The sequence below is a fragment of the Aythya fuligula genome, chromosome 1 (genome assembly GCF_009819795.1).
Source record: "Aythya fuligula isolate bAytFul2 chromosome 1, bAytFul2.pri, whole genome shotgun sequence".
Classification (NCBI taxonomy): Eukaryota; Metazoa; Chordata; class Aves; order Anseriformes; family Anatidae; genus Aythya; species Aythya fuligula.
In genome coordinates, this window is record NC_045559.1 from 119243606 (window position 1) to 119268446 (window position 24841).

A 24841-nucleotide genomic window follows, 5' to 3' on the forward strand; every position below is an offset into this window, starting at 1 on the left:
AGGCAAAGAAGGCATTGAGCACCTTCACCTTTTCCTCATCTCTTGTAACTAAGTTTCCCCCCGCATCCAGTAAAGGATGGAGATTCTCCTTAGTCCTCCTTTTTGTGTTGATGTATTTATAGAAATGTTTTTTGTTATCTTTAATGGCAGTAGCCAGATTGAGAACGGCAGTAGCCAGATTGAGTGGCAGGAAAGTGGCAGGACAGGACAGTTTTCTGAAATGAGTGAGGTGTATGTTAAGGTCTTGTTTGTCTCAATGGTAGACATGCAGTAACAGCCTGCAGACTGGGAGGAAGTCGTCAGGGAGGTGAGGCTGGTGGGCATCCAGGGAAAAATGGGCAGTATGGGATCCTTGTGACATGTGGAACCATGAGTGTAATAGGCATTAGTAAGACTTCCATGACTTTATTTGCTTATTGAGTCCAGTTTCATGTTTGACGTTTGGAAATGCTTTAGGCTAACACTATTGTACTTCATAAAAGAGCATCTATTTGAAATGTAATGCCGTAATGCCTGTGATAGTTCTTATTGTATGAAAAGGGGTGGCAACTTGTGTATTTGCCAGAGCTCAAGATGATTTCTCAACTGTTGATTCAACCCATGGTGTGATTCAGTGCTTTGAAGGTTGATCCCATGTTTGAATAATAAACACATTTTCATCTCTTTTTCTTCTTATATGCAATTCTTCAATTTTACTACCAAGGAAATAGTTTTGAAAAAGAAGAAATTGCCTCATCTTTGGCCATTACTAGTGCTAATAATGTTGCATTCAGACTTTTTGGGACAGTAAACATCTGCCACTTCTCAGCTTTTCTCCCAGATCGTCAGTACTCAATGTATATCCTGTGTTTGAGAAATGCATGGTTCCACTAGTTTGCAAATATTGATTTTAAAATCAAATATTCATTTAAAATCCCTTCATGGTAATTCCAGATGCCTGTATTTGCAAGCAAAGGCTAGATCACAGTCTATTCCTTCTTTTTCATTGATCTTCAACACTGTTTTATTTCTCATTTTTCTTACCAGTGTCTCTTTGTTCTTTTTCTCCCTTCCCTTCCCTTCCCTTCCCTTCCCTTCCCTTCCCTTCCCTTCCCTTCCCTTCCCTTCCCTTCCCTTCCCTTCCCTTCCCTTCCCTTCCCTTCCCTTCCCTTCCCTTCCCTTCCCTTCCCTTCCCTTCCCTTCCCTTCCCTTCCCTTCCCTTCCCTTCCCTTCCCTTCCCTTCCCTTCCCTTCCCTTCCCTTCCCTTCCCTTCCCTTCCCTTCCCTTCCCTTCCCTTCCCTTCCCTTCCCTTCCCTTCCCTTCCCTTCCCTTCCCTTCCCTTCCCTTCCCTTCCCTCCCCTCCCCTCCCCTCCCCTCCCCTCCCCTCCCCTCCCCTCCCCTCCCCTCCCCTCCCCTCCCCTCCCCTCCCCCTTCCCTTTCTCCTTCCCCTTCTTCCTCTCCTTTCCCTTTCCCCTCCCCATCCCCTTTCCTATTTTTCCTTTTTCCCTTTCATCCCTCTCCTCTCTTTTCTGCTTCTTATTTTTAATTTGCCAACCTAGGCAGTTCAATACACAATTTTAGATTATATATAAAATCAGTCTAAAATGAATGGGAACATTATGAAACATAGTAGTCACATACAAACAACACTTGTACTTTCTGGGGAGACACAACACTTTGAAGTCTAGACAACAGATGACAATTAGTCTTGTAAATTCAGACCTTCATATAATTCCTGAATAACACGGAACTGCCCCAGCCTTAGTATTTGTCTTTTAGGTAATTATGGGGAAAGTCATGGGTTGTTCTCCTCCTTTTTTTGTGTGTGTTTTTTTTTTTTTTCTTTTCCCCTTGAATTCTAAAACTCTGTCTGTCAATTCAGCAGACTCTGAAAATTCTAGGCTGAATCCATAGGGAATTCTGTAAGTGCAGGTAAGACCAAGGTCTGAACCTATGGATTCGTCTCCAGGTGTTGTCAGAAATAGAAAAAAAAAAAAAAAAAAAAAAAAAAAAACAGACAAGACTATGTATCTATAGTATAATACTTTAATGGCTTTTAAGGGTTTTCAATTCAGGGTCTTTCCTGAGCTGCATGGTGTATCCTTAAATTTATAAATATGCATTAATATTTTCTTTTGACTTTGAATTTGAAGTGTTCACTGACCATTGTGGGGTGCCATCACCTTCTCAATGTGACCGTTGAGAGGAGTCATCACCTTCATTTTTAGCTGTGTCCTTTATTTTCATTTGATGCCTCCTAGTTCTTGAAATACAGGAATCATTTAACAGTTAAAACCTATCTACTCTCTCCATGCTACTCATGATTTTGTAGACTTCTATAATATCTCTTCTAAATTATTTCTCTTCAGAGATGAATTGTATGATATGCTATTCATCCTTATTTATGGTTCCCACTTGGAATTTCATATCTTACTACTGTAGTATTTCTCCAAATGTGATAAGGAAAATAAATGGATAAATGGATAATGGATAAAACTGGTACAGAAAGGTAGAAACACATTTGGATTTTGTAGGTTCTTGTCCTCTAATTGCTTCTCTTGATGCACTTGTAGTGTGACTATCAAAACTGAGCTTTCAAAGCAGCTCTACCAGTTAACCTTTTTTGTTTCTATTCAGTTGATATAAGTCAAAGTGAAGATGAGAAAATTAAGTGATACCTTAAGATTAGAAATTTAAATCCTTAAAAATTTCCATGCAACATGAAAAAATCAGTTTTTCATCAATTAAATGGCATTTAAAAGTATCAAGTGAAAAGTAGGAAGAGTTGCTAAATTCCACTGACCTTTTAAAGTGATTTGTAACAGAGCAGTTTCTTAAATCAAAAGTCAGTCTACGACAAACTTGCTTGATGACAGTGCCTGACCATACCAACTATTCAAATGAAATCTTAGAAACAGTGTTAGGAAGACCTCATTATTCATTTCACTCTCAAGAATCAAGCAAGCTATCTTGAGTTAGACCCTGAATTGTCAAGGAAGTAGATTTTTTCAATGTATTTTAAATGCAGCTTACCCCCTTTTTTTTTTTTTTTCTCTCTTTTTTTTTTTTTTGAGTGATTTGTTTTTTATATATTCTACAATTGAGAAGGTCCACAGCATAGCCAAAAAATATTGAGAAAAGATATTAATTCTCTAATCAAGAATGTATCTATATTATGCTCTGATAAGGGGGTGTCGAGAGGCAGGAGACCTTTTCTCCATCAACACTAGTGACAGGACCCGCGGGAACGGGGTTAAGCTGAGGCAGGGGAAATTTAGGCTGGACGTCAGGAGGGGGTTCTTCACAGAGAGGGTGGTTGCACACTGGAACAGGCTCCCCAGGGAAGTGGTCACTGCACCGAGCCTGTCTGAATTTAAGAAGAGATTGGACTGTGAACTTAGGCACATGGTCTGAATTTTTGGGTAGACCTGTGCGGTGTCAAGAGTTGGACTTGATGATCCTTAAGGGTCCCTTCCAACTCAGGATATTCTATGATTCTATGATTCTATGATTCTATGGATTAATCAAGATTCCTGATATGTAGTAAGTTGTCTTTAGAAACATATGATAACCACTTAAGTACATGTTGTGATTTTAGCCTGGTAGTCAGCTAAGCACCACACAACTGCTTGCTCACTTCCTGACCCTATGGGGATGGGAAAAGAGAATCAGAAGGGCAAAAGTTAGAAAACTAGTGGCTTAAAATAAAGACAGTTTAATAAGAAAACAAAGGAAGCAAAACAAAAGCAACTCCAAGAAAAAGAAAGAAAACAAAGAAACAAAAAAACAAGTGATACAAAACACAATCACTTATTACCAGCCAATTTATGCCCGGCTAATCCCAAGCAGCGGCAGCCTAGACAAACTTCCGCCCAAGTACTTATTGCTGAGCATGATATGATATGGTATGGAATACCCCTTTGGTTAGTTTGGGTATCTGTCCTGGTTGTGTCATCTCCTAGCTTTCTGTGCATCTCCAGCCTTCTCACTGGAAGGGCAGCATGAGAAACAGAAAAGACCTTGACTCTGTGTAAACACCACTCAGCAACAACTAAAATCATGGTGTTATCAATATGCATCATTGTGTTATCGACAGTTTCAGTCACAAATCCAAACCATAGCCCCATACCAGCTACTATGAAGAAAGTTAATTATCCCAGCCCAAGCTAGCACAGTACATTATGCAGTTTTTTATCACATGAAAGCATCTTATTTTCCTGCATATTGTGATAAATTTTATACTGTCAACCATGTGTAGTTTATTTCATCTGACAATAATGTCAATTTTTAAAATTTCCATTAGTAGCTAATATTTTGACTATAACAATAAATTGCATCTCTGAAAGAAAAAAGACAATGTACTGATGCACACATCAACCATTATCGGGAGTAGCAATGATTGATGCTGTGAGCCCTACAGCTTGACGATCTGGATATTCTTTCTAATCCAGGCTCTGAACACTCTTAAGTGCATCCATCACCATTACAGAAATGAGAATGACTTTATTGAAATAAAGGTAGATTCGCCAGATGCAGATTTATTTTATAAACACCAGGTGTAATAATTGAAATTAGATCAACTAGTGAAACCTGGAAAGGTTGTAGGGATGCATTCCAACCATGAAGGATTCCTGCCCTCCTTGATTGTCAAAGCCTTGTGTATCTTTATGAGTACTTAGACGATGCACCCAGAGACGTGATATTGTCCAGTGTTGCTAATACTGAAATAACCCACTCAGTCCTGTTGCTGCTTATAACAAGCACCTCCAACCTTACCTTACAACTTCATCAGCTACTGCCCTGCTTCAAATTTTATTTTTTCACCAACTGACCTAATGAAAGCAGTCAATCTGAATTCTAAACACTAAATCTGTCTCTTTTTGATGTCCTTTGCCTTTCGGTCCAGCCTGAAAACTCATTCCATTACTTGGCACTGCTTGCCTGTAGAGAACATTTCCCTACAGTCATTAAAAACTCCATTGATTGTGCTACTTCCATAAACATTTCCCAGCACAGCACTGTGCTTGGAATTATTTCAGTAAGGATATTCTGGATTTATGAGGCTGCTTGTACCTCATTACCTGTTCCATGGTTTTGAAAAATGCCACTAAGTTTTGTTTTGTTCTACATGACATATGGGAGACTGATGTTGGAGACGTGTCACCTTAGGTCTTTCTCTCCAGTGCAAATTTTAGGCTGCATTTCACTCTGACAAACTTTATCAAGTCAATTTAAAGAAGTCGCCTAAAAGGTAGTTCACTCAAAAGGGAGAAAGTATCCTCTGTGATCATATGTCCAATAATTTATTTTATCTTTCATGAAAGAATTAATGTATTCTTATTCTGTTCTGTCTTGTCAAGACGAGCCTGTGGTAAGTAAAATCAAAAGAAAGGTAAACAAACCAGCAACAGTAGAGATAGTAGAGGATACAGCACTGAACTTTTTAATTTATATTTTACTTTAAAAATAATTCTATAATATATTTCAGGCTTTTTTTTTTTTTTTCCCTGCTATGAATTCTAGATAGTGTAGGCTTAATAACAGTGGTGTTTTTTTCTTGCTTGCCTTTTTGCTTTTTTTTTTTTTTTTTTTCCCCTCCCGAATCTACCACCTTTTCAAATTCATTCTGAATTTTAGAACTCAGGGCATGTTTTGCTGTCTCACAGATGTTTGCAAGAAAGATTCTGCAGTTTAGCATGTGGAACTAACATTTTTCTTGATCACAAAAATACTGTTCACTTGCTAGTGGCAAAGTTGTTCTGGAATTCTAAGAGGAAGCAACAAGGAACACACAGTTGTTACTATCAATTAGATTTTGAAATGCAACTCAGAAAGCTCAGAACAATTCAATTTGAAACTGTATTGACCTTATCATGATGTACCCTACTGTATAAAGAGAGAAGAAGCCATTGTTTGGGCATCCCAAATCAAATCCTACTCTGTTCTTTAAAGGGGAAGCTGAGAAGGAAGGGAGGGTGGATAAAAACATGGAATTCCTACTAGTCCCATTTTGGGTTCTACTCTTTGAATTTTTCTCACCCAGTGCCAGAAATGGTTTTCCCTTCTTATTTATAATTTATATCATCAGAAGTAGCATCCTTGCCATCTCAGTGATGTTTTTCTACTCTGAGGATAGATATATGGGTTCAAGGAATGGTTCCCCTTTTGTTTAATCACTTGAAGGGGACCCACATGACATAAGTTATCTGTGTTAGCCTTTCAGTTCATAGCAATAGCATATTTCTGGGGTGGCTCTCCTGATCATTCCCACTTACGGAGTTTCATTTATATCACACATCAACCCAGGAATGCATGGACTGGATCCTTCTTGGGTTAAATTTAAAAGGGTAATATTTTCAATGAGCTCATCTAATGTTTTCCAACAATTAATGGGTGCTTACTTTATTGGAGTGAACCAGGACTACTAATAAGAAAAAAAAAAAAAATATATCAGGAAATTGTACTGTATGCATGCTGGGTACTTAGCACAAATTGTTTTGCTCTACATGACTACTCCTTTTTATGCCTCACTACATGCTAATATAGATAATTTTTTGCACCTAGACCTTTGTAAATCTTCGTGCCAAAAGAGACCTCGTCATGTTTATTATAACAGGAGTTTGCATATCCTTAGAACTGTATTATGTCAATTGACAAGTATGATGTGGAGAGCTTGTTATAAATACAACCAGTTTTAAAGTAGATCCAAATGATAATTTAAATTGTGTCTTTGTCTCTTTTATTATTTTTCATTTACTATTTTAATAAGTGTAAAAAACATAATTAAGAATACCTTTTTTAATTATGTAACTTGGCAGTTAACAAGTGACACACAGCGTATTCATAGCTGTAGTGCCTTAATTTTTCATAAATTCTGTACTAAACAGAATATTGTTATACATGGAAGATAGTTAGATCATATTCTCAGAAAATGCATAACCTGAATTATGAACCATGCATTAAGACTAATTTTTAGAACACGCTTTCATAAAAATTGGTAGCATAAAAAGTAACACTCTGTAAAAGAACCATGGCAGCATGCTTTGTGGAAGAAAAACAAATTTGGGAAGGTTGTAATTATTAATTGCTCTAACTAAAAGCATTTTGGAAATTATTCAGACCAGAACATGTTTATATAGCCCATAAAGTAAGTAGTTGTCAAAAGGAGGGTAAATTATTAGATTTAGTAGAATGCTAATGATTTTTTTTTTTTTTTTAATATAAATACATAGCAGCTACTAATCCCCTCCTCCTCTCCCTACACATGCATTAATCATTCCTATGATAGCACAGCAGGGATTTGATGCAGATCCCAAGATGACAGCTGAGCTGTCACTAACTACTGTTGAACAAAAATGTAAGGATAGCTCTAAGTAACTAGAGGGATATTTTATCTATGCTAGATGAGTGGTCGTATATATGAATCATACTGTCAAATGAATAATTTTCTTGTAAGTAAACTACTATGTCACGCAGTCCATAACTACTGTTGTGGCTGATGTATCAAAACAAGAGCATTTTTTTTTGCTCTAACATTAAACAGACCAAGTCCACAGAGAAAGTTAGTTCTTTCTTCTTCTTCTTCTTCTTTTTTTTTCATTTTTTTATTTTTATTATTTTTTAGCTTGCTCACTGATGCTGTCTGGAATAATCGTAATATAACTTAGAATCATAGAATCATAGAATCATAGAATATCCTGAGTTGGAAGGGACCCTTAAGGATCATCAAGTCCAACTCTTGACACCGCACAGGTCTACCCAAAAGTTCAGACCATGTGCCTAAGTTCACAGTCCAATCTCTTCTTAAATTCAGACAGGCTCGGTGCAGTGACCACTTCCCTGGGGAGCCTGTTCCAGTGTGCAACCACCCTCTCTGTGAAGAACCCCCTCCTGACGTCCAGCCTAAATTTCCCCTGCCTCAGCTTAACCCCGTTCCCGCGGGTCCTGTCACTAGTGTTAATGGAGAAAAGGTCTCCTGCCTCTCGACACCCCCTTACGAGGAAGTTGTAGACTGTGATGAGGTCTCCCCTCAGCCTCCTCTTCTCCAGGCTGAACAGGCCCAGTGACCTCAGCCGTTCCTCGTACGTCTTCCGTACGTCTTTCAACTTAGTGAATGAGGTATTAAAAATTCATCACTGAAAGTAAAACTTGGTATATGAACTCTGTTCCATGGATATATCTCAGTGTTTCAAATCAGTGTAACTTATGTTAGATTTTCATCTCAAGGCAGAATGAGGATGCATATGCACTCTGTTGGTGTGCTTTTTTAAAGAACAATCAGAGGAATCTCAAAGAGCACAGTGAGAAAACAATTTCTCAAAAAAATGTAGTTGTATTAAGTTCAGATTTTCACACTATATTTGGAGGCTCTTACAAGTGATCTGAGGATGTTTTGTTTGCTTGTTTGCAGAAGTATTACCCCAAAACCTTTCCTGACATTTTTGTGAGTTGCCAGGAAAATTAGTACTTCTACTGCTTTTTCCTTCTATGATTAGTGTGAGTTAGTGTGAACTCACTGCTTTCCTTGTGTAATATGAGGAAAAAATGAAGAAGGGGTCTCTATTATTATTTCCATTCCTCTATCCATCTATGTATCAGGAAGCTGTACCTTTTACTTAAGACTAACTTGGTAGGGGTGCTACTAGTCTCACAAAATATAACAATATCTCTGCTTTCCAAAATATCATTTCTAGGATACTATTTAAAAATGCTGGAGTGAAATTCAAATACCATTTTATAGTGCATGGGTTGAAGCAGCTAGCTTTTCTCCATTTCTGCATTACTTCTATGGGTAGCATGCACAGCTTTTGAGACAGCTAATTATAATTAAGTGGCATCATTACAATGAGCAACAAATTCATCCACACATACCAATATTCTCAAACAGAATCTGAATCAGAAATTGTCAGTATATAAAACCAGTTGATTACGGATTTGATTAGAAAACAGATGCCATGCTGAAGTGCAGAGGATGCTATTAACTCAGAAATTACTTGCTTATTACATTGTTATGTAACAAGTCAGGAATTACTAAATTATTACTTGTTATTCATTTTTAGTTGGTGTTTCAACTTTAGACTTGAATATATTTTAGAGAGGAAAAACACATCTTTTCTATTTGAATCAGAGTAAGGAATGACTATATAACTGTGACAGTATGGACTTATGTAATCATCCTCTTTCCTAGAAAGGAGGGACCCATGTCCGTTAATGTCTGAAAACTGTTCTTCAGCTTTTTTAGAATGAATCTGCTGTTTGATTTCAATTCCCTTGAAGGAATATGAAAATCATTGCAACTAAAATATTAAAAGAGAAGCCAAAAACATTCTGAGCGTAGATACCGCTAGTTTATTCTCCAGTGCTAGTTATAAAAAAGCTTGTAACTTAAAGGTCAGACAATTGGTTCCCAACAGAAGATATTTTAATTGAAAAAAATCCAGCTAAACTTATTTGAGTGGAAAGTAGAGTACAAATTAGCACTATTCATTTCATGTGGAAAGCAATAGCAATTGTTTACTTATTAATAAAGCATATAGAGTAAAGCAAGAAGCTTTCAAATGACAAATTACAATTTGTTCATGAATATTTCTTGCTCATGATTAGTAATTAAATAATACTTACAGTTATTATAAATTGTTTGTACGTTTTTAATTTCCTTAGTCCTAAATGTAGAGAAACAACCATGTTTTAAAAAATTTACCAATTGATTAAATATCTTCAGCTATTGACAATACTGTAACAATTCGAAACAAAACAAAACAATTTTTTTTTGTTTACTATATTTTACTTTAGTAATTACTATGGATTTCTGAATTGGGAACAGTAGTAGAGAGGTTGAATTTAGTCTGATAATTCAGGTTCATAGTCTCAGACTGTTTAGAAAAATTGACTTTAAACTGAACAGTTTAGCAGTTCAAACTTTGGTTTGCAAATATTATAGTAGTTTTATTCAGACTGTGTGTAGAGGTCAACAAGTAATCAAAATCTTAAGGTTTTTTTTTGGTGTATAATACCTAAAAGGCTGGCAGTTATTGTGTCAGACACAGGTATGATTCAGCAGCTGTCTATTTCATGGAAAAAAGTCTAAGTGTATATTGCTGATTTGCTGGGGCAAGAGAGTTTCTAACTATCCATGTATATGAAAAATAGCATTGGCATTCTTGAGGAAATATCTAATGTGTGAGCTGCAGGTAGTATCTGAACAGCAGAACTAAGCTAGAGGTGACAGTCTGTTTTGAACAGTGAGTTATGAGTTTCTGCTTTAATAAAACCAAATGCCTGGAAGGGATTGAGTTTGGTTTCTACACAAGAGCGGAGACAATAGTTTAGTCTATTCTCTGCCGAGTCTCTCTCAAGTCCCTGAGAGCCATGAGTAAGGAAAAGTTGATATTGTAACTTGGAAACATATGCTACCCACCCCCTCTTCCATTAGAGTTCTTGCTGCGATAAAACTTGTCCCACTGTTGCCATTTGCAATAGCTTCCAGCTTTGTGCCACTTATACATTTTCTGCACTTTTTGGTTATGATTTGAAAAGATCACTGTCATAATCTTCACACTTAGCAAGATATTTACATGCACATCTAAGAATAGGCAGGGTGCTTCCGTTACTGGTTCCAGCTCTTTCTGACTTTCAAGCCTCCTTATTTTTGGCAGTTTCTAGAAAAACAAATGCAATAGTCTGTTCTGTGTGATCCATACAGAGCGGATGGTGACTGGAGGATGAATAAAACAATTGAGGAATACAAACTCATTGATATTTACCTAGGTTTTAAAACTGAAATCTTGGGAAGATACCTTTTACTCTGTAGAGGGTATATGATGAAATAATGGCTCATGTCCAAATATATGGATATGCAAAATAAAAGTATGTTTCAGGGGCTTATGATAGTAGTCCTTTTCCTTGCAAGATCATCTGCTAGGTACTCAAAACTGAACACAAAGAAATAGAGAGACATCAGTATTTAAAGGTTTTTACATTTTTACTCATAAATCCATGGTTCTCTTATTAAACATTTTCTCTTTTCTACATCCTTCCCATTCTACCCCATGAAGAGGGAGAGAGACTGTATTCTGGGTGACAGCAGAACTAGCCAAATTGCACACAGAGACCCAGAGAAGTGCAAGAGTGGGCTTTCATTCAGACTGCTCTAATTTTAACTCCTTCAGAAGATCTAGTAGCAAACATATATAATATATATATTGGTGTTAATTTTAGTAATAGATATTGCTTGTGATATAGTGAACTTACATTATTTTTTTAGAGAAATGATTCTGATAATACTGAGGGAGTGTGTAGAACAGATTGCTAATCTAGTCTCTGAGAACCTCTAATATATCACATATGGAAGACAAATTTAATAATGCAGCATTTCTTTCTGTATGAGAGATTTTTATCTTTAATGTTTATCTTATTCTTTATGTCATAGTAAGACAGAACTGGCTCCACAGACTGCATCATGTGCATATATATATATAAAGTTGGCTTTAGAAAAATGAATTTTCTAGGATTTGGGAGGGCATGAATTTGTCTCTGCCTACACTTGGAGAATTAATGTTGTTCTCAATAGAAACTGACAATTTAATTTTGTTCTATGCTTTATACCTCTACATGTTTCATGCCAGCAATAATTATCATAAAATCACAGAATGGCTTGGGTTGGAAGAGACCTTCAAAATCACCTAGTTCCAACCCCGATGCCACCCACTAGATCAGGTTACCCAGGGCCTCATCTAACCTGGCCTTGAACACCTCCAGGGATGGGGCATCCACACCTTCTCTGGGCAACCTGTTCCAGTGCCTCACCACCCTCTGAGTGAAGAATTTCCTCCTAACCTCTAATTTAAATCTCCCCTCTTTTAGTATAAAACCATTTCCCCTTGTCCTATGATTATCTGCACGAGTAAAATGCTGCTCTCCATCTTTTTTCTAAGCCTCCTTTAAATATTGAAAGGCTGCAGTGAGGTCTCCCCAGAGCCTTCTCTTCTTCAGGCTGCACAGCCCCAGCTCTCTCAGCCTTTCTTCACAGAAGTGCTCCAGCACTCTGATCATTTATGTGGAATTATGGGGCCAGTCTTTTAAATCACAAAGAAACTTGTTTCCTTACCAATTTCAGATTCTCTTTTTAGACCTACAGAGTAAGAATTACTGTAGATGCTTGATCTACTACAGACAAATTAATTAGTATTTTACCTCTGCTGATTGAGCAACTTGATACTGATGGTGTAGCTGAGATGTAAATTATCTCATCACCATGGTCATAAAATTAAATAAAATGAAATACGATTTACTAGTTTTAAAAACCAAAGTACCTTTGGTTAGCTCATACCTCCATGAGCTGGGCGTAGGAGTACACAGTAGAATATTTGCTTCCAGAGGTCTAACTGAAGTCATTAATGACAATTAAAGTATGTAGTAATCAGTCATTACTGCTATTATCATTAGGTTCTGATAAGTGGCTGTAAGTATGATTTTGCTGAGTCCTTTTGAAAGTCTTGGAAGCACTGGAATATAAGAAGTATTGCTCACTTCCTTTTGGTCTCTATGAGCTAAGTGCACCAGTTCTGAGCTATCTCATAGCTCAGCATTTCACTGATGTAATCTTTGTCATGGTTGTAGTTTCATGCCAGAGGGAGCTTCCTGACCTCACCACATCAAATTTTCAATACAGGATGATACACTCATGGTACAAATACCAGTTTCAACATCTAATATGCTAACTAAATGCTTTTAGAATAATCTCCTAGAATTAATTCTGTTATTTCAGTCACTGATGTCATTATGAAATGTCAGTATGTGCAGAAATCATCAGCACACATCAAGCCTTCCAAAGCCTGTTGCAATCTATTGGAACTGTGAATTTACAGCACTTGAAAACAAATCAGAGACAAGCAGAAAATAACCACAGCTAGCTGTTTGTTGTAGCATTATATGGGTGGATACAATTAGCTCAGGAACTAAACTTTGTAGATCTCATATTTCGTTTCATTTTTTGCTTGTTTGTTTTGGCTGGTTGGTTGGTTTTTAGTTTTGCTAACTAAGACATTTACAAAGATTTCCTTAAATAGTTTCCTGATTGGCATTCACTAATATCTCTGTGGGTAAGATTTAGACTAGTTCTGAGAGAAATGATTGAAAAAGACATTCTTTGTTAACTGTCAGATATGTTAGAAGTTATTTAGAAACTGAAATCATCCTAAAATTTTACATCTCCTGGGCTTCCCTGAAAGAAAAGGTTAGTTACAAATGGTGTTCACTGCTATTTTGAGGGCTGATTTTGGGCAAATGTCTCTGTATATTGTATATTACCTTCACAAGAGACATAACTGATGATTTGGAAAGTCAGTAATAGCTGATAACTGCTTTGATTTCATTATCTAATTGCAGTATATTTCTAACAGAAATGTTGTACTTTCTAATGCTTTTATTGAGTGATACTGAGTTTAAGCTATAGAAAGTCATATTTTGCTCTGGCAATACAGATATGACATAGTATGTGAAGTAGATTGAACGTTTTGGAGAAAAGACAGATGTCTCTTTTTGATAGATGAAGCCTGGATTTACTCAAGTGTCAATCATCCAAAATAGTTCTGTCGAACAAGAAATGTAAAGGCATCTATTGATTTGATTCAAACTGTTTTCCATTATTGGGATTCTACTCTACATCTCATATACTACGTGCATCTGCACAGCAAGGTGACCTATAAGAATGATGAGTAGGATCTGTACAGAAATTTATCAGTTGCTGAGTCATGCTTCCCAAAAAAGAGTGTTGACAGAATGATTTTCCTTTAAAAATGATTTTCCTTTAAAACCTTCTGAAGATGGATTTGGTCCTTTGTTACATTAACACAGTGGCAGATATCTCCTTCTATATTGGCTGTGCTAATGGGAAAGATTAACCTATTGTTATATGTTTTTGATAGTGCTGAATATGTTATATGTTATATGTTTTTGATAGTGCTGATAGTGATAGTTTTTGAAAGCACCAACTTTTTCACCCCGGTGAAAAGTAGCTGTAATTGATAATTTTTTCATCTCACACTGCTAGATCTGAAAAAGAAATCTGCCTGTGGTCTCAGAAGGATGGATAATTATTCAGTTTCAGTCTACATGGACTCAGAGGTGGCCTTGATTTCAAAAGTAAAAGAATATTCATTCAGATATAAGGATAGTTATCATTAAGATATAAGCATAGTTATTTGTTCCTCAGTTACGGAAACTTGGGATGTTAATTTGACTTTGAGAAAGTCTGTATCCCCTTGTTAGGCATGACTTTTATAAGTACATTAATATAACAATTCTCTCGTAATTCACCTCAAGTTGCTGTTACAAATTCTATCTATCTGTATATACATATCCATATGTGTATATATATAAAGCATCAAACAGATGGACAAAACTAGTGTGCATGAAGTCCAGATATGCACATATTTAGTGCATTGGCTTATCCTGTATGTCTTTAAAAGCATTGTAATATATAATTTTGATTTGTGTTTCTCATTGAGACTGTTTCCTTTGGTGGAGCTGAGGACATAACAGAGTTTGTGCTGGTTTGTTTGGGATAGAGTTTTGTTTGGGATTGATTTCTTCATCTAGTCTCATATGGTGCTATGCTTTGGATTTGTGATGAAAACCATTTTGATAATGGAACAATGACTTAGCTGTTGCTGAGCAGTGCTTCCACACAGTCAAGGTCTTTTCTGTTTCTCAAGCTGCCTATGAGTGAGTAAGTTGGGGGTGCACAAGAAGCTGGGAGGAGACACAGCCATGACAGCTGAGCCATAGGGATGACCAAAGGGATATTCCATACCATATGGTGTCTTGCTCAGCAGTAAAAGTGGGGTAGTTGGCTGGCAGCGGTTGACATTGCTCAGGGACTGGCTAGACGTTTGTCAGCTGGTGGTGAGCAATTGCATCGATTGTGGGTTTGTTGTTTTTTTTTTTTGTTTGTTTGTTTGTTTGTTTTTCTTCTCCTTTCGTTCTGTTTTTTAGTTCTTTCTCTTTTTGGTGCTTCCTACCAGGGTTAAACCACAACTGAGTCACAGAACATAAAACTTCTGCAGTCCCCTCCTTTCCTTCAATTTCTGAAAGGAATTTTTAGCAATCATCTATTATAACACATTTTCCCCAGTTTCTTTGCTCACTACAGTGTCTAGCCTCTATAAAGATGATAATAGTGTAGGATTCTGTAGTTGGTGAGCTTAGAGTTATTACAATAATTTATGAACTAATAGTCTCTGTATTCTGTTTTAGGGCATTATTACTTAGTTATTTAATGCCCATTTCAGTTAAAAGAAATTCAGTGTAGTGTGATTTTTACATGTAAATTTATATGTAATTTTACACCTGGAACTCATTGTACTATTAGCCTCTAATACTAGATGTCTTGTGCATAATTTTTTTCTTTTAGTTTGTTTCTTTTACTATAGTAGTGATAAGGCTGGGTTCAAAGCTAAGCAAGTTTTTAAAAAGCATAATTTACTTAAGGTATTTACTTCTAGACTTTAAGTAGTTACATTTGCTATTCTGGTAAAGACTTAACTATTTATGAGCAGTTAGTGCCTTTTTGCAAACTAATATTTTTAAGGCAAAATATGCCAAGTATAATGTGAAGACACGGCAGTGTTCCCTTCTGTCATCATTCCCTTTCAAGGAAAGAAGAGGGTTATCTCAGCTAACAGTTTACCTCAAAGAGAGAAAAAAAAATGAGCTATATGGTGAGGGGAATGGTTCACTTGATGAAGATCCACTTCATTAAACTGTGAGTGAGTAGAAAGCTAAAAGCTAAAACCCCCTCCAGACAAATGAGGTTAAGGACTTCCATTGTTCTGAATGATCCACAAGAGAAAGACCTGGCTGAGTGAGGACATGTGGGTCTGGACTAGAAGTTTGTGGGGGTGGTTGAGCAGTGGTGAGGAGAGGTGTGCATTGGAGGCTTATTGCACCATCAGTTCAAGAGCCAGCTCTAATTTCTACAACTATTTTGACCAATTCGGGTTGAACTGCATTCAGCACTGCTTTAGAACTCTTGACATCAACTCTGCTGTGATGTTCTCTTCAGCTTCTTTTATTCCAAGAAAGAGAATCAAATAATAATGAAATACTAATTTAAGGTTGTAGGAGGACACAAAAAGAAACTAACTTTCTACCAACATACAGATGCACTGATGGTGACATTGATTGCTCTGATCTTTTTGGGCCCAGTGTAGGTAGAAAGCCAAGAGCTATTTTTTCAGTGTTACTGCCACCTTTGCAAGTTCAATCTTGTGAGTAAACAACATTGCTGCTTGTCATCAGGTGCAGCCAAGAGAAAAAAGTAACTTGTTACTTGTCAGAACAATGATTTAGACAAGGACCTACAAAGAGAAGAATTTCTGCTGTTATCTCAACAGGTCTATCAAGCTAAAATTCTTACCACTTACCTGAATTAAAAAATTTCTTCTGAGCAATAGCCTGGCAAAATCAGGAGCAGGTACAAGTGTTTCTTCCTCAATGTCCTTTGACTAGAAAAGCTGCAAATAGATGTGGAGTTAATGTCATCTCCATAATGAAACTGGATTTTAATTGAACACAATTGTTCTAAAACATGTAGAAATGTAGTTAGGCTCTCAGGAACTTTGCCCAGAGACCGCTTTTATTGGCATCTGATGGTGATTAGAATAGAATTATTATTAAAGTTCAAACATAGATAAGATTACTATGCACAGTGATGTCCATCTTCTTGTGAGCTATCTTGTGAAAGTTAGTGGAGCACTAGTTCATAGTTCAGTGCAGCATACATATTCATGGAATATTAATTTAAGTATTATGAATCTAAAGATACAGTTGCTAAAAGAAGGATGCAGAGAATGGGATGATTAGAAAATCTTTGGTATAAAATATGCCAGGAAAATTAATCAGCAAAAACATATCACAAAATATTAATTGATGCTGCTAAGCATCTTTTGAGGCAAAGTCTTGATAATAGAATATTAGACCTATACATAGACTTGGGCTATTATTATAGGATAAAGTAAAAGCAGTCAACTGTTTTTTTCAAGTTCCACAGAGAACAAATGTTATCTTGTATTTACATTTATTTTTATTTTATTTTACCCTAACTAGATTATTTTAATTTTCCTATACCAGACAAAGTGGATCACAAGTTCTAAAGGAATTACAAAATGACATATTGCACCATTCTGGTGCAATTGCCAGTGCAATGTTGGACACTGGCAATCTTGGTACAAGGAGCAGTTTGAAGACTAGTGAGATTAATTCTCGTATTATTTTTTCAACATTTATTTTCTTCCTCTGCCAAAATGTTGTAAAAACCACAATACTGAAATGTGGATCTAAATTAAAAACTATAAATGTGTTTGGGAGTTGCCTATGATATTTCTCCTTTGCATTTCTTTTGATAAAATTGTCCTTTCATGAAAAATAATACCCTTGGCAATTGGATGCCTATTTTGTGATTTATCTTAGTATTATGTCTCCATAACAAGGATTTGAAAGAAACCACTAGGGCCTGAAAATATACAGTATATATGCATTCTGTTGACACATACACATATACTCTTATCACCATCCATGCCATGGCAAGTTTGTGAAACAAGAATTCCAAGCAATTTTCCTAAGAAATTCTTTGAGGAAGAACTTCTTTGCTGTGAGGGTGGCAGAGCACTGGATGAATTTGCCCAGAGAGGCTGTGGAATCTCCTTCTCTGGAGATATTCAAAACTCGCCTGGATGCTATCCTGCACAACATGCTATAGGTGGTCCTGCTTGGCAGGGGAGCTGGACCAGATGATCATCAGAGGTCCCTGTCAACCTCAGCCATTCTGTGATTCTGTGAATTCAGGGAAATACATAACCCTAGGCAATTTTTTAATACTGGCAAGTGAGCACTACTTTCCATTAAGCTAATGTGGGCAATATAAAATCTCCTTTGCGAACAAAGCTAAATTTATTTATTTATTCATTTATTTATTTATTTGATAGCAGGTGTTTTTCTCCTAAATAAGCAGCTCAATGTTTTCTTTCTACTGGAAAAGGATTTTGTCAAAACAGTACAGGTGTTTTACTATACAATTATTATGAACCTTTTAGCAATAAAATCGTAGATAGATTTAGAATTTTGTTTACACTAATAAAAAATATTAATCTGAGCTTTAAAATATTTTACTGCAAATTTAAATCCCATCTTACTGATGCAAGGCACTTGAATGATTTAAACTGTGGGTGTAATCTCACCATCTGTGGAACATTAAATGTATTTTATGTGTGTTCGTGTAATCATTTTGTATAAACGTAAATATATAGGATATTACCAAACCATAGGCAGGCTCAAACCAGAGCGAGACAGCTGTGTGAGGGGTTGTAAAGTATTTCATGCTCAGTTTTTAGTGTATTAGTAATTTTAACTGTATCCTTTTCTCCTTTCATGTTGCAGTTCTATTTATTTACTTTTAAAAGAATATATAAGTCAAAATTTTTCTGTAAGAAGTAAATCATCATATGTAGAAAAAATACCCCCCCAATACACAAAAAGCATTTTCAAATAAGCTTCTTTGTCAGAACAGAGGAAAGAGACAAAGATAGGAATAGATATAAATATAGATACAGAGAAATATACACATATATTTGGTTTTGGATTGTGCATATTTTATACAGATGAACATATATAAATAGAACATATATATATTTTTAAAACAGCAGGTTTGTATCCTGAATTGTGATAACAGTCTTCCTTCAATAGTATATTCCTTTCTGTCGGTTTAAAGTGGTTACTTTCATAAAGTGTGTTGATATTTATAGATGTAAGGTACATAGGGTAGATGTACACTATTTATAACGTTAAAATAAAGAAGAGAATTACTGGAACACTGACGAAATATAGCAAGTTCAAAAGCAGCTTGTGAATGCAATGTAGCAGCTGTGTGGATTGAGCTGTCTCTGTCCAATTGCTGCTCATCTTAAACATGTTCAAAGTAGAATGTATGCATGTATTTCTCTAATCAGGCCATAGAGATGCCTTTGTATGACAATAATGGGAATTTTATATGGGTCTTTAAGAGCAGCTACATTTTCCAGATACTCAAGATAAGATAGTCCTTGCCTGAATTGTCAATAGACTTAAGAAAGATACAGGGACCACTGTTAATAAAAAACGGTAAAAAGAAAGAGGGAGGGAATGTTTGCTGTGTTGCTACTTTAATACTAATTATTATGATGTAACTTAATAAGATTAAGTTACATCAAGATTAACAGATCCTGCATTGGTGTTAGCAGATCCCATTGGTGTTAGCTAGCTTGCAGAATGGATATTTTCAAATGGCTGTGCTTGGCTGATGAGAGTTGACTTGGATGATGTGCCGTGTTGGGAAGACAGCAGATCTGCATGCAAAGGTGTATTTTGGCAAGCCTCAACCATATCGTGGAAGGCAAAGTAGCTTGTTGAAATGCAGACTGTCTAGGAAGACTAGGACTTTTCTTTATCTATGCAATTAAAGAGTCTACAATTGGAACATTGGCTGAATTGGGTCTTACTACAACTTCTCTTTTTTGGGTTTGTTCAGATATGAACATGAAGTTCATGCACATGAAGTGTAACCTGTGTTTGCATAAGGAAAAATCATATATCAGCATCCTATACTTGTTTGAGAAGTATCTTTTATGTATAATGTGTGTGTTTTTGTTTTTTTTTTGTAATGTTATATATATATATTTTTCTTCTTAGAATACTGTTGGAATTAATATTCCTATCATGAATCCTACAGACGAAATTCTCCAGCTAAGTGTGGTGTTGGAGAATCAGTCACTTTCTGGACAAAAGTCTTTCACTCTTTCACCTAAACAAACATTTTTTTATCAACTAAAGTTTTCTCCAGCTGTTGTTGGCACTTCAGATGAAAGGTAAATTACAAAGTTTTTATACTTGTGGTTGTTGTGGCTCTTGTACTAATAAGTGAACTATTTTCATTAAAACCTTGATGTAGATCAAGGGGAAGTAGTACTGTATCCTGAACAGCAACCTGCCTCTGATGGGAAAATCTGGATTTACAGGCCATAGAATAACCCCTAGTTATTCTAGTTCCCTAGAATTCACTGAACAATGTTTTAGATATTTACTTAATGTTAGAAGTTCCCTCTGAAATATTTGGACAAATTGTTAATTTTGTAATTTTATAAATTCCGCAAAGGGAATAATATGATTTCATTTTGCTTCTCGGGAGGAACTAAACTGTAGCAACACAACCAAAAACAGGTTAAGAACTGTTCATCTGAACAGTCTTCGTGTAGATCCATTTACCTTCAGAATCTTCCATTAATTAGTAGTGATGTATTTAATGAATATGTGGAAGTTTTAAATTAAAAATGTTTCTTTAGGTTGGAAATCCAAAAGAGACTGTACCATATGATAATTATGAATACAAAGACAGATGACCTCTTGGTCTTAGTTTCAACTAAATGAGTTCAACAAATAGCTGAAGAGTGCAGAATTGTAAAGCTTGTTTTCCTGGAATTTGGTTATTAAACCATAGTTCATTTGAAGGACTGATTGTAATTTTTTTTCCAACTGTATTAAACAATTGGTGAAAATATAGTGATTGTGGGGTGGGAAGAGAGGGTTTTTGAGGAGGGAGAGAGACAGTCTGTGTTCACAGACATTATACCTACAAAGACCAAATCCATGTATTTCAATATCTGTGTTCAATTTGATTCTGTTGATTTTTGCAAAGACCTGGATAATGTCAGGTATCATCACCCAATACAACTTTCAAGCAATACAATTTTATAAAAATGACTACTAATTTTTCCCCTGAGGGAAGTTGTAGAAATAAAAGTATTCTGAAGGTGCATAGACTCCAGGTTTTCATGCTACACATTATTTCTAGTATTTTTCAAGTGCAGAATTTCCAAATAATAAGATTAAGGTTTGTTTTAATTGATGAAACTTTGGGCTAGATGTCATGCAAAGATGACATGATACACACCTGTATATGTTCAATAAAATTATGCTGTTTATTAGAAAGCTGTCTAATAGTTGCTTTAAATTCCAGCATCTCCCAAGGGCTACAATTATTGCTGGACAAACATACTTCCACATACAGCCACGTTATTTATTTATTTATTTATTTATTTATTTATTTATTTATTTATTTATTTATTTATTCATTCTTTCTGCAGCCATGCTCCATTTCCCTTGCTATGGTAATAGCTGGGAAGAGCTTTACAAAAGTGTTTGTGGCAGCTGTCCTGTTACAACTGGATGATTCTTTCCAAAGCTAGTTTATGCTCATTTTAAAGGGTCTGCTGGTGCAGAGGACAGTCTGGGAATATGGAGTCACGAAATAGACAAAGTTCTCACTCATTTAGAACAAGAGCTGGTCCTTAATGTGTCATGGATTTTCATGGTGTATTGCATATAGGTTTTAATATGCCTACTATCCTTTCATTTAACATTTTTATGATTGCTACTGAAAAACAACAAAAAATAAAATAAAATACAACCAAGAAATAGAAAAAAAGTTTGTAGTAGGAATGGAATGTGTAAGAACGTCTGTCACAGAAGTATAGTGCTGTATATATCTCACCAAGCAGCAAACAATTTTTAGTCATGACATTTGATTGTATATCGAAACAGTATACTGAATATACTTCCTTTGAAACACCTCTCTTTTTCATGCTTATATAAATATGTCTATATCTATTTCTTATTTTTAATCAGTAGATTTGAAAAGGTTTTCCTTCTTAATATAGTTGAATACTATTTCTATTTCTTTGTCTTTTTGAGTACAAAATGGCTAGAAAGAAAACACTCAAACATTAAAATGAAATTAAAGCTTATTTTTGTAAGTTAACAGTTGCAATGTTTTTGAACTGTACTTTTGAAAAAGAAAAATACCTTTCATGCTATAAAGCTATGAAAGATTAAGATATTTTTTGTATTTGTAATTGTGAATAGTATTGCTTCTTGGTAGCTGAATTTAGATACTCTTAATTAAAGAACTCATTGTTTTGAACTTGTTGAGTTTTCCTGGATTTTTGTCTCTGCGTTTTCAATTGTATATATAAAATCTATGTCATAACAAGTTTATGTATCTGTTTTTAGTGTCATATTCCTGTCAGACATGGTTGGAGAGTTTTGGTATGCACTGAAGCTGACTGTAGAGAAACCATTGCCGACTAGTCTGCCTGAAATAGAATGTGAGCTTGGGAAGTAAGTATGGAGTTCATTGTGCTTAATGTGGTCACCCGTTTGAATGCATCATGGGAAATATATTGAAGAGTATATCAAAAAAGACAGAATAGTGCTGTATATGTACTATACTAGTTTGCAGATAATTTTCATACGTAGAATCATGGAAGCATTTAGGTTGGATAAGACCCTTAAGATCATCGAGTTCTACCATCATGTAACACTACCAACTAAACCAAGTCCCTAAGCACCACATCCACGTCTGTTAAATGCCTCCAGAGATGGCAACTCCACCCTGGGCAGTGTGTTCCAATGCATAATCACTCTCTTTGTTAAAAAATTCTTCCTGACATCTAATCTAAACCTCCCCTGATGCAACTTGAGGCCATTTCCTCTCATCCTATCAGTTGTCACCTGAAAAAAGAGAATGACACCCACCTCACTATAACCTCCATTCAGGTAAAGAGTGATGAGGTATACACATAAATAGGTGAAATTCTCCTTGCAGAACAACTGAAATGGAATTACAGCCTATATTTTGACTTCCTGTGAATTCTCTATGTAGATATCACTTAGAAAATAGTGCAGAATGTAATCATAAATATAAGTAAATACAGAGTTCTGTAAGTTTGTTTAATTTTCTTTCCTCTTTCTGAAAAAGGAGTATACCCAACAGTCCTCCCTTACAAATGCTTGTATACCAGTTCTTAATTTCTTTTAAACACTAGAGAAAAGGCAAATTAACACAATTTCTGTCCTGCAGATCCAGGGGATGGAGCACTGCAAATGTTAAGAAAATAGGCTACTCCTTGGAGCACACACAGAAATAAACTCAATTCATGTTTTTCTTAAACAACATTTCATCTTTCATTTTGATAACATCATTTGCAGTGCTGGCTTTCAAGACAAACATCAAAACTTTTGGGATATGACTTTCAAGAATGCCAGAATTTCAGTAGTGCTCTTCCATCTATTATCTCTGCTTAGCAGTAAGTTCTCTGGACACACTGATCTCCTGAATGTTACATTCTTCTGTATATCTTATCGTGACTGAATCTATAAGTGTACATTACTGATGGAGCTAAAAATGTTCTGAGAGACTACAACATGATTTTTTACCTGATTACATTTTTGTAGGTGGATATATAAGATGAATGAAATCAGAAAATGACTGCATGTCATGTATTTTAATAACTTTCTGTATTTCAGGGATTTTAAGTCTTTTAAAAAATGTTATTATTATTATTATTTTCCATGAAGATGATGAACTATAGAAATTTCAGCTTTCATTTATTTTACTATTCATATATGATACAAAGACCAGAATTAGCTGGCAATGCCTTTTTTATTATGTTTTTACCAGAAAATCAGTAGGGCTATCCATCTTTTTTTTTTTTTTTTTTTTTTTTTTTTTTTTTTTGAGTAAAAAAACATGATTATTCATTACTATGTAGGCTGGAACCATTAGGAATTAAAATTAATAATTTATAACCTTCTCATTCTCTTTGTCTTTCATAATTTTCTTTAGCATGCACTATGAACTCCATGCACATGTGGTATGGCCAAGAATGGCAAGTCATCCTTTCCTACTGCAAAAGGAATGTATGTTGGAGTTTGTAGGCTTCATTAACTAAAACACTTGCATGTCAAAAAAGTCATCTAAAATTCATCTAAATTTCATGCTTTATTGTTTCAAAGGATATTTCTTTTCAGTTTACAAGTAGACACATTGTAAATCCTATGTAAATTAACTAATCTACATTTGCCCTGGGCAGATGGCAGTGGAAGAGCAAAAAAGTTCTTCTTGGTTTAATTATTAAAAACAGCAGCAATAGCAGTAATGTATAAAAGCACATTAACAGTTATCTTTTCACATATGCTTTTACATGTATATCATAAAACAATAAAACAAAATTGGCAACCTTTTTCTGTTTCCATCATCTGACACATTCTTGGTTTCATAATTTTTCAGGGTTTTGGTTGAGTTAATTCTTTCAATGATCTTTTTTTTTCTTTCTTTTTTTTTTTTTTTTTTTCAGAAATTTATTTTTGTTGTGTCATCAGCATATTGTCTTTTCCCAAAAAGCAAAAAATCGGACAATGGCATTTGACGATGGCATTGATGTTACAGTCAAATTATTGTGATTTGCTTTATTGTCTGAAAAGATAATAAATAGTAAATTGTGAGCTGATGAGATTATCCAAGTAAATTGGCTGCATTAGTATATGTTGAATATATAAAAGTAATTCATGTAGAAGTCAAGCTTGGGAGTAGACTTGGTACAAAATAAACTAGATCTTTACATATTGTCTGCTTAATAAAGGTACCCATTTGTTTTGATTTGGATGGGTGTACTTCCTTGGCGTTTTCCTAGAGACATGGATTGTGGACTGTAAATGTCATAAAATGCCTGAAATCCTACTGGTTCATGGAGATTTCTTCTTCTTTAAGAGACTTAACTTCTACCACCTTTTGCCTGAATACTGAAGAGGCATTATCCTATTCAAATATCCTCCTAATAATATATATATATTTTTCTTTATGTGCTCACTGTATTTTTTTTTGCTATCAATCTGAAAAAATAAAGAATAAGTGTCCATTAAAACATCACTTGGAACTGGATTAGGAGCAAAGATCTGTGACTCTTAGTATCAATTTCTAAACAATTCTTGAAGA

The 24841-nt window shown here is 35.4% G+C and overlaps 1 protein-coding gene across 1 annotated transcript in view; it reads left to right on the plus strand.

Annotated features, from left to right (window-relative positions):
- CFAP47 (cilia and flagella associated protein 47) overlaps window positions 1-24841 on the plus strand; it is a 325591-nt gene that overhangs the window by 208512 nt on the left and 92238 nt on the right. The window contains exons 53-54 of the mRNA XM_032197971.1: window positions 19702-19877; window positions 22078-22185. Coding sequence (XP_032053862.1) covers window positions 19702-19877; window positions 22078-22185 — 284 coding nt within the window. The remainder of the gene's footprint in view (window positions 1-19701; window positions 19878-22077; window positions 22186-24841) is intronic.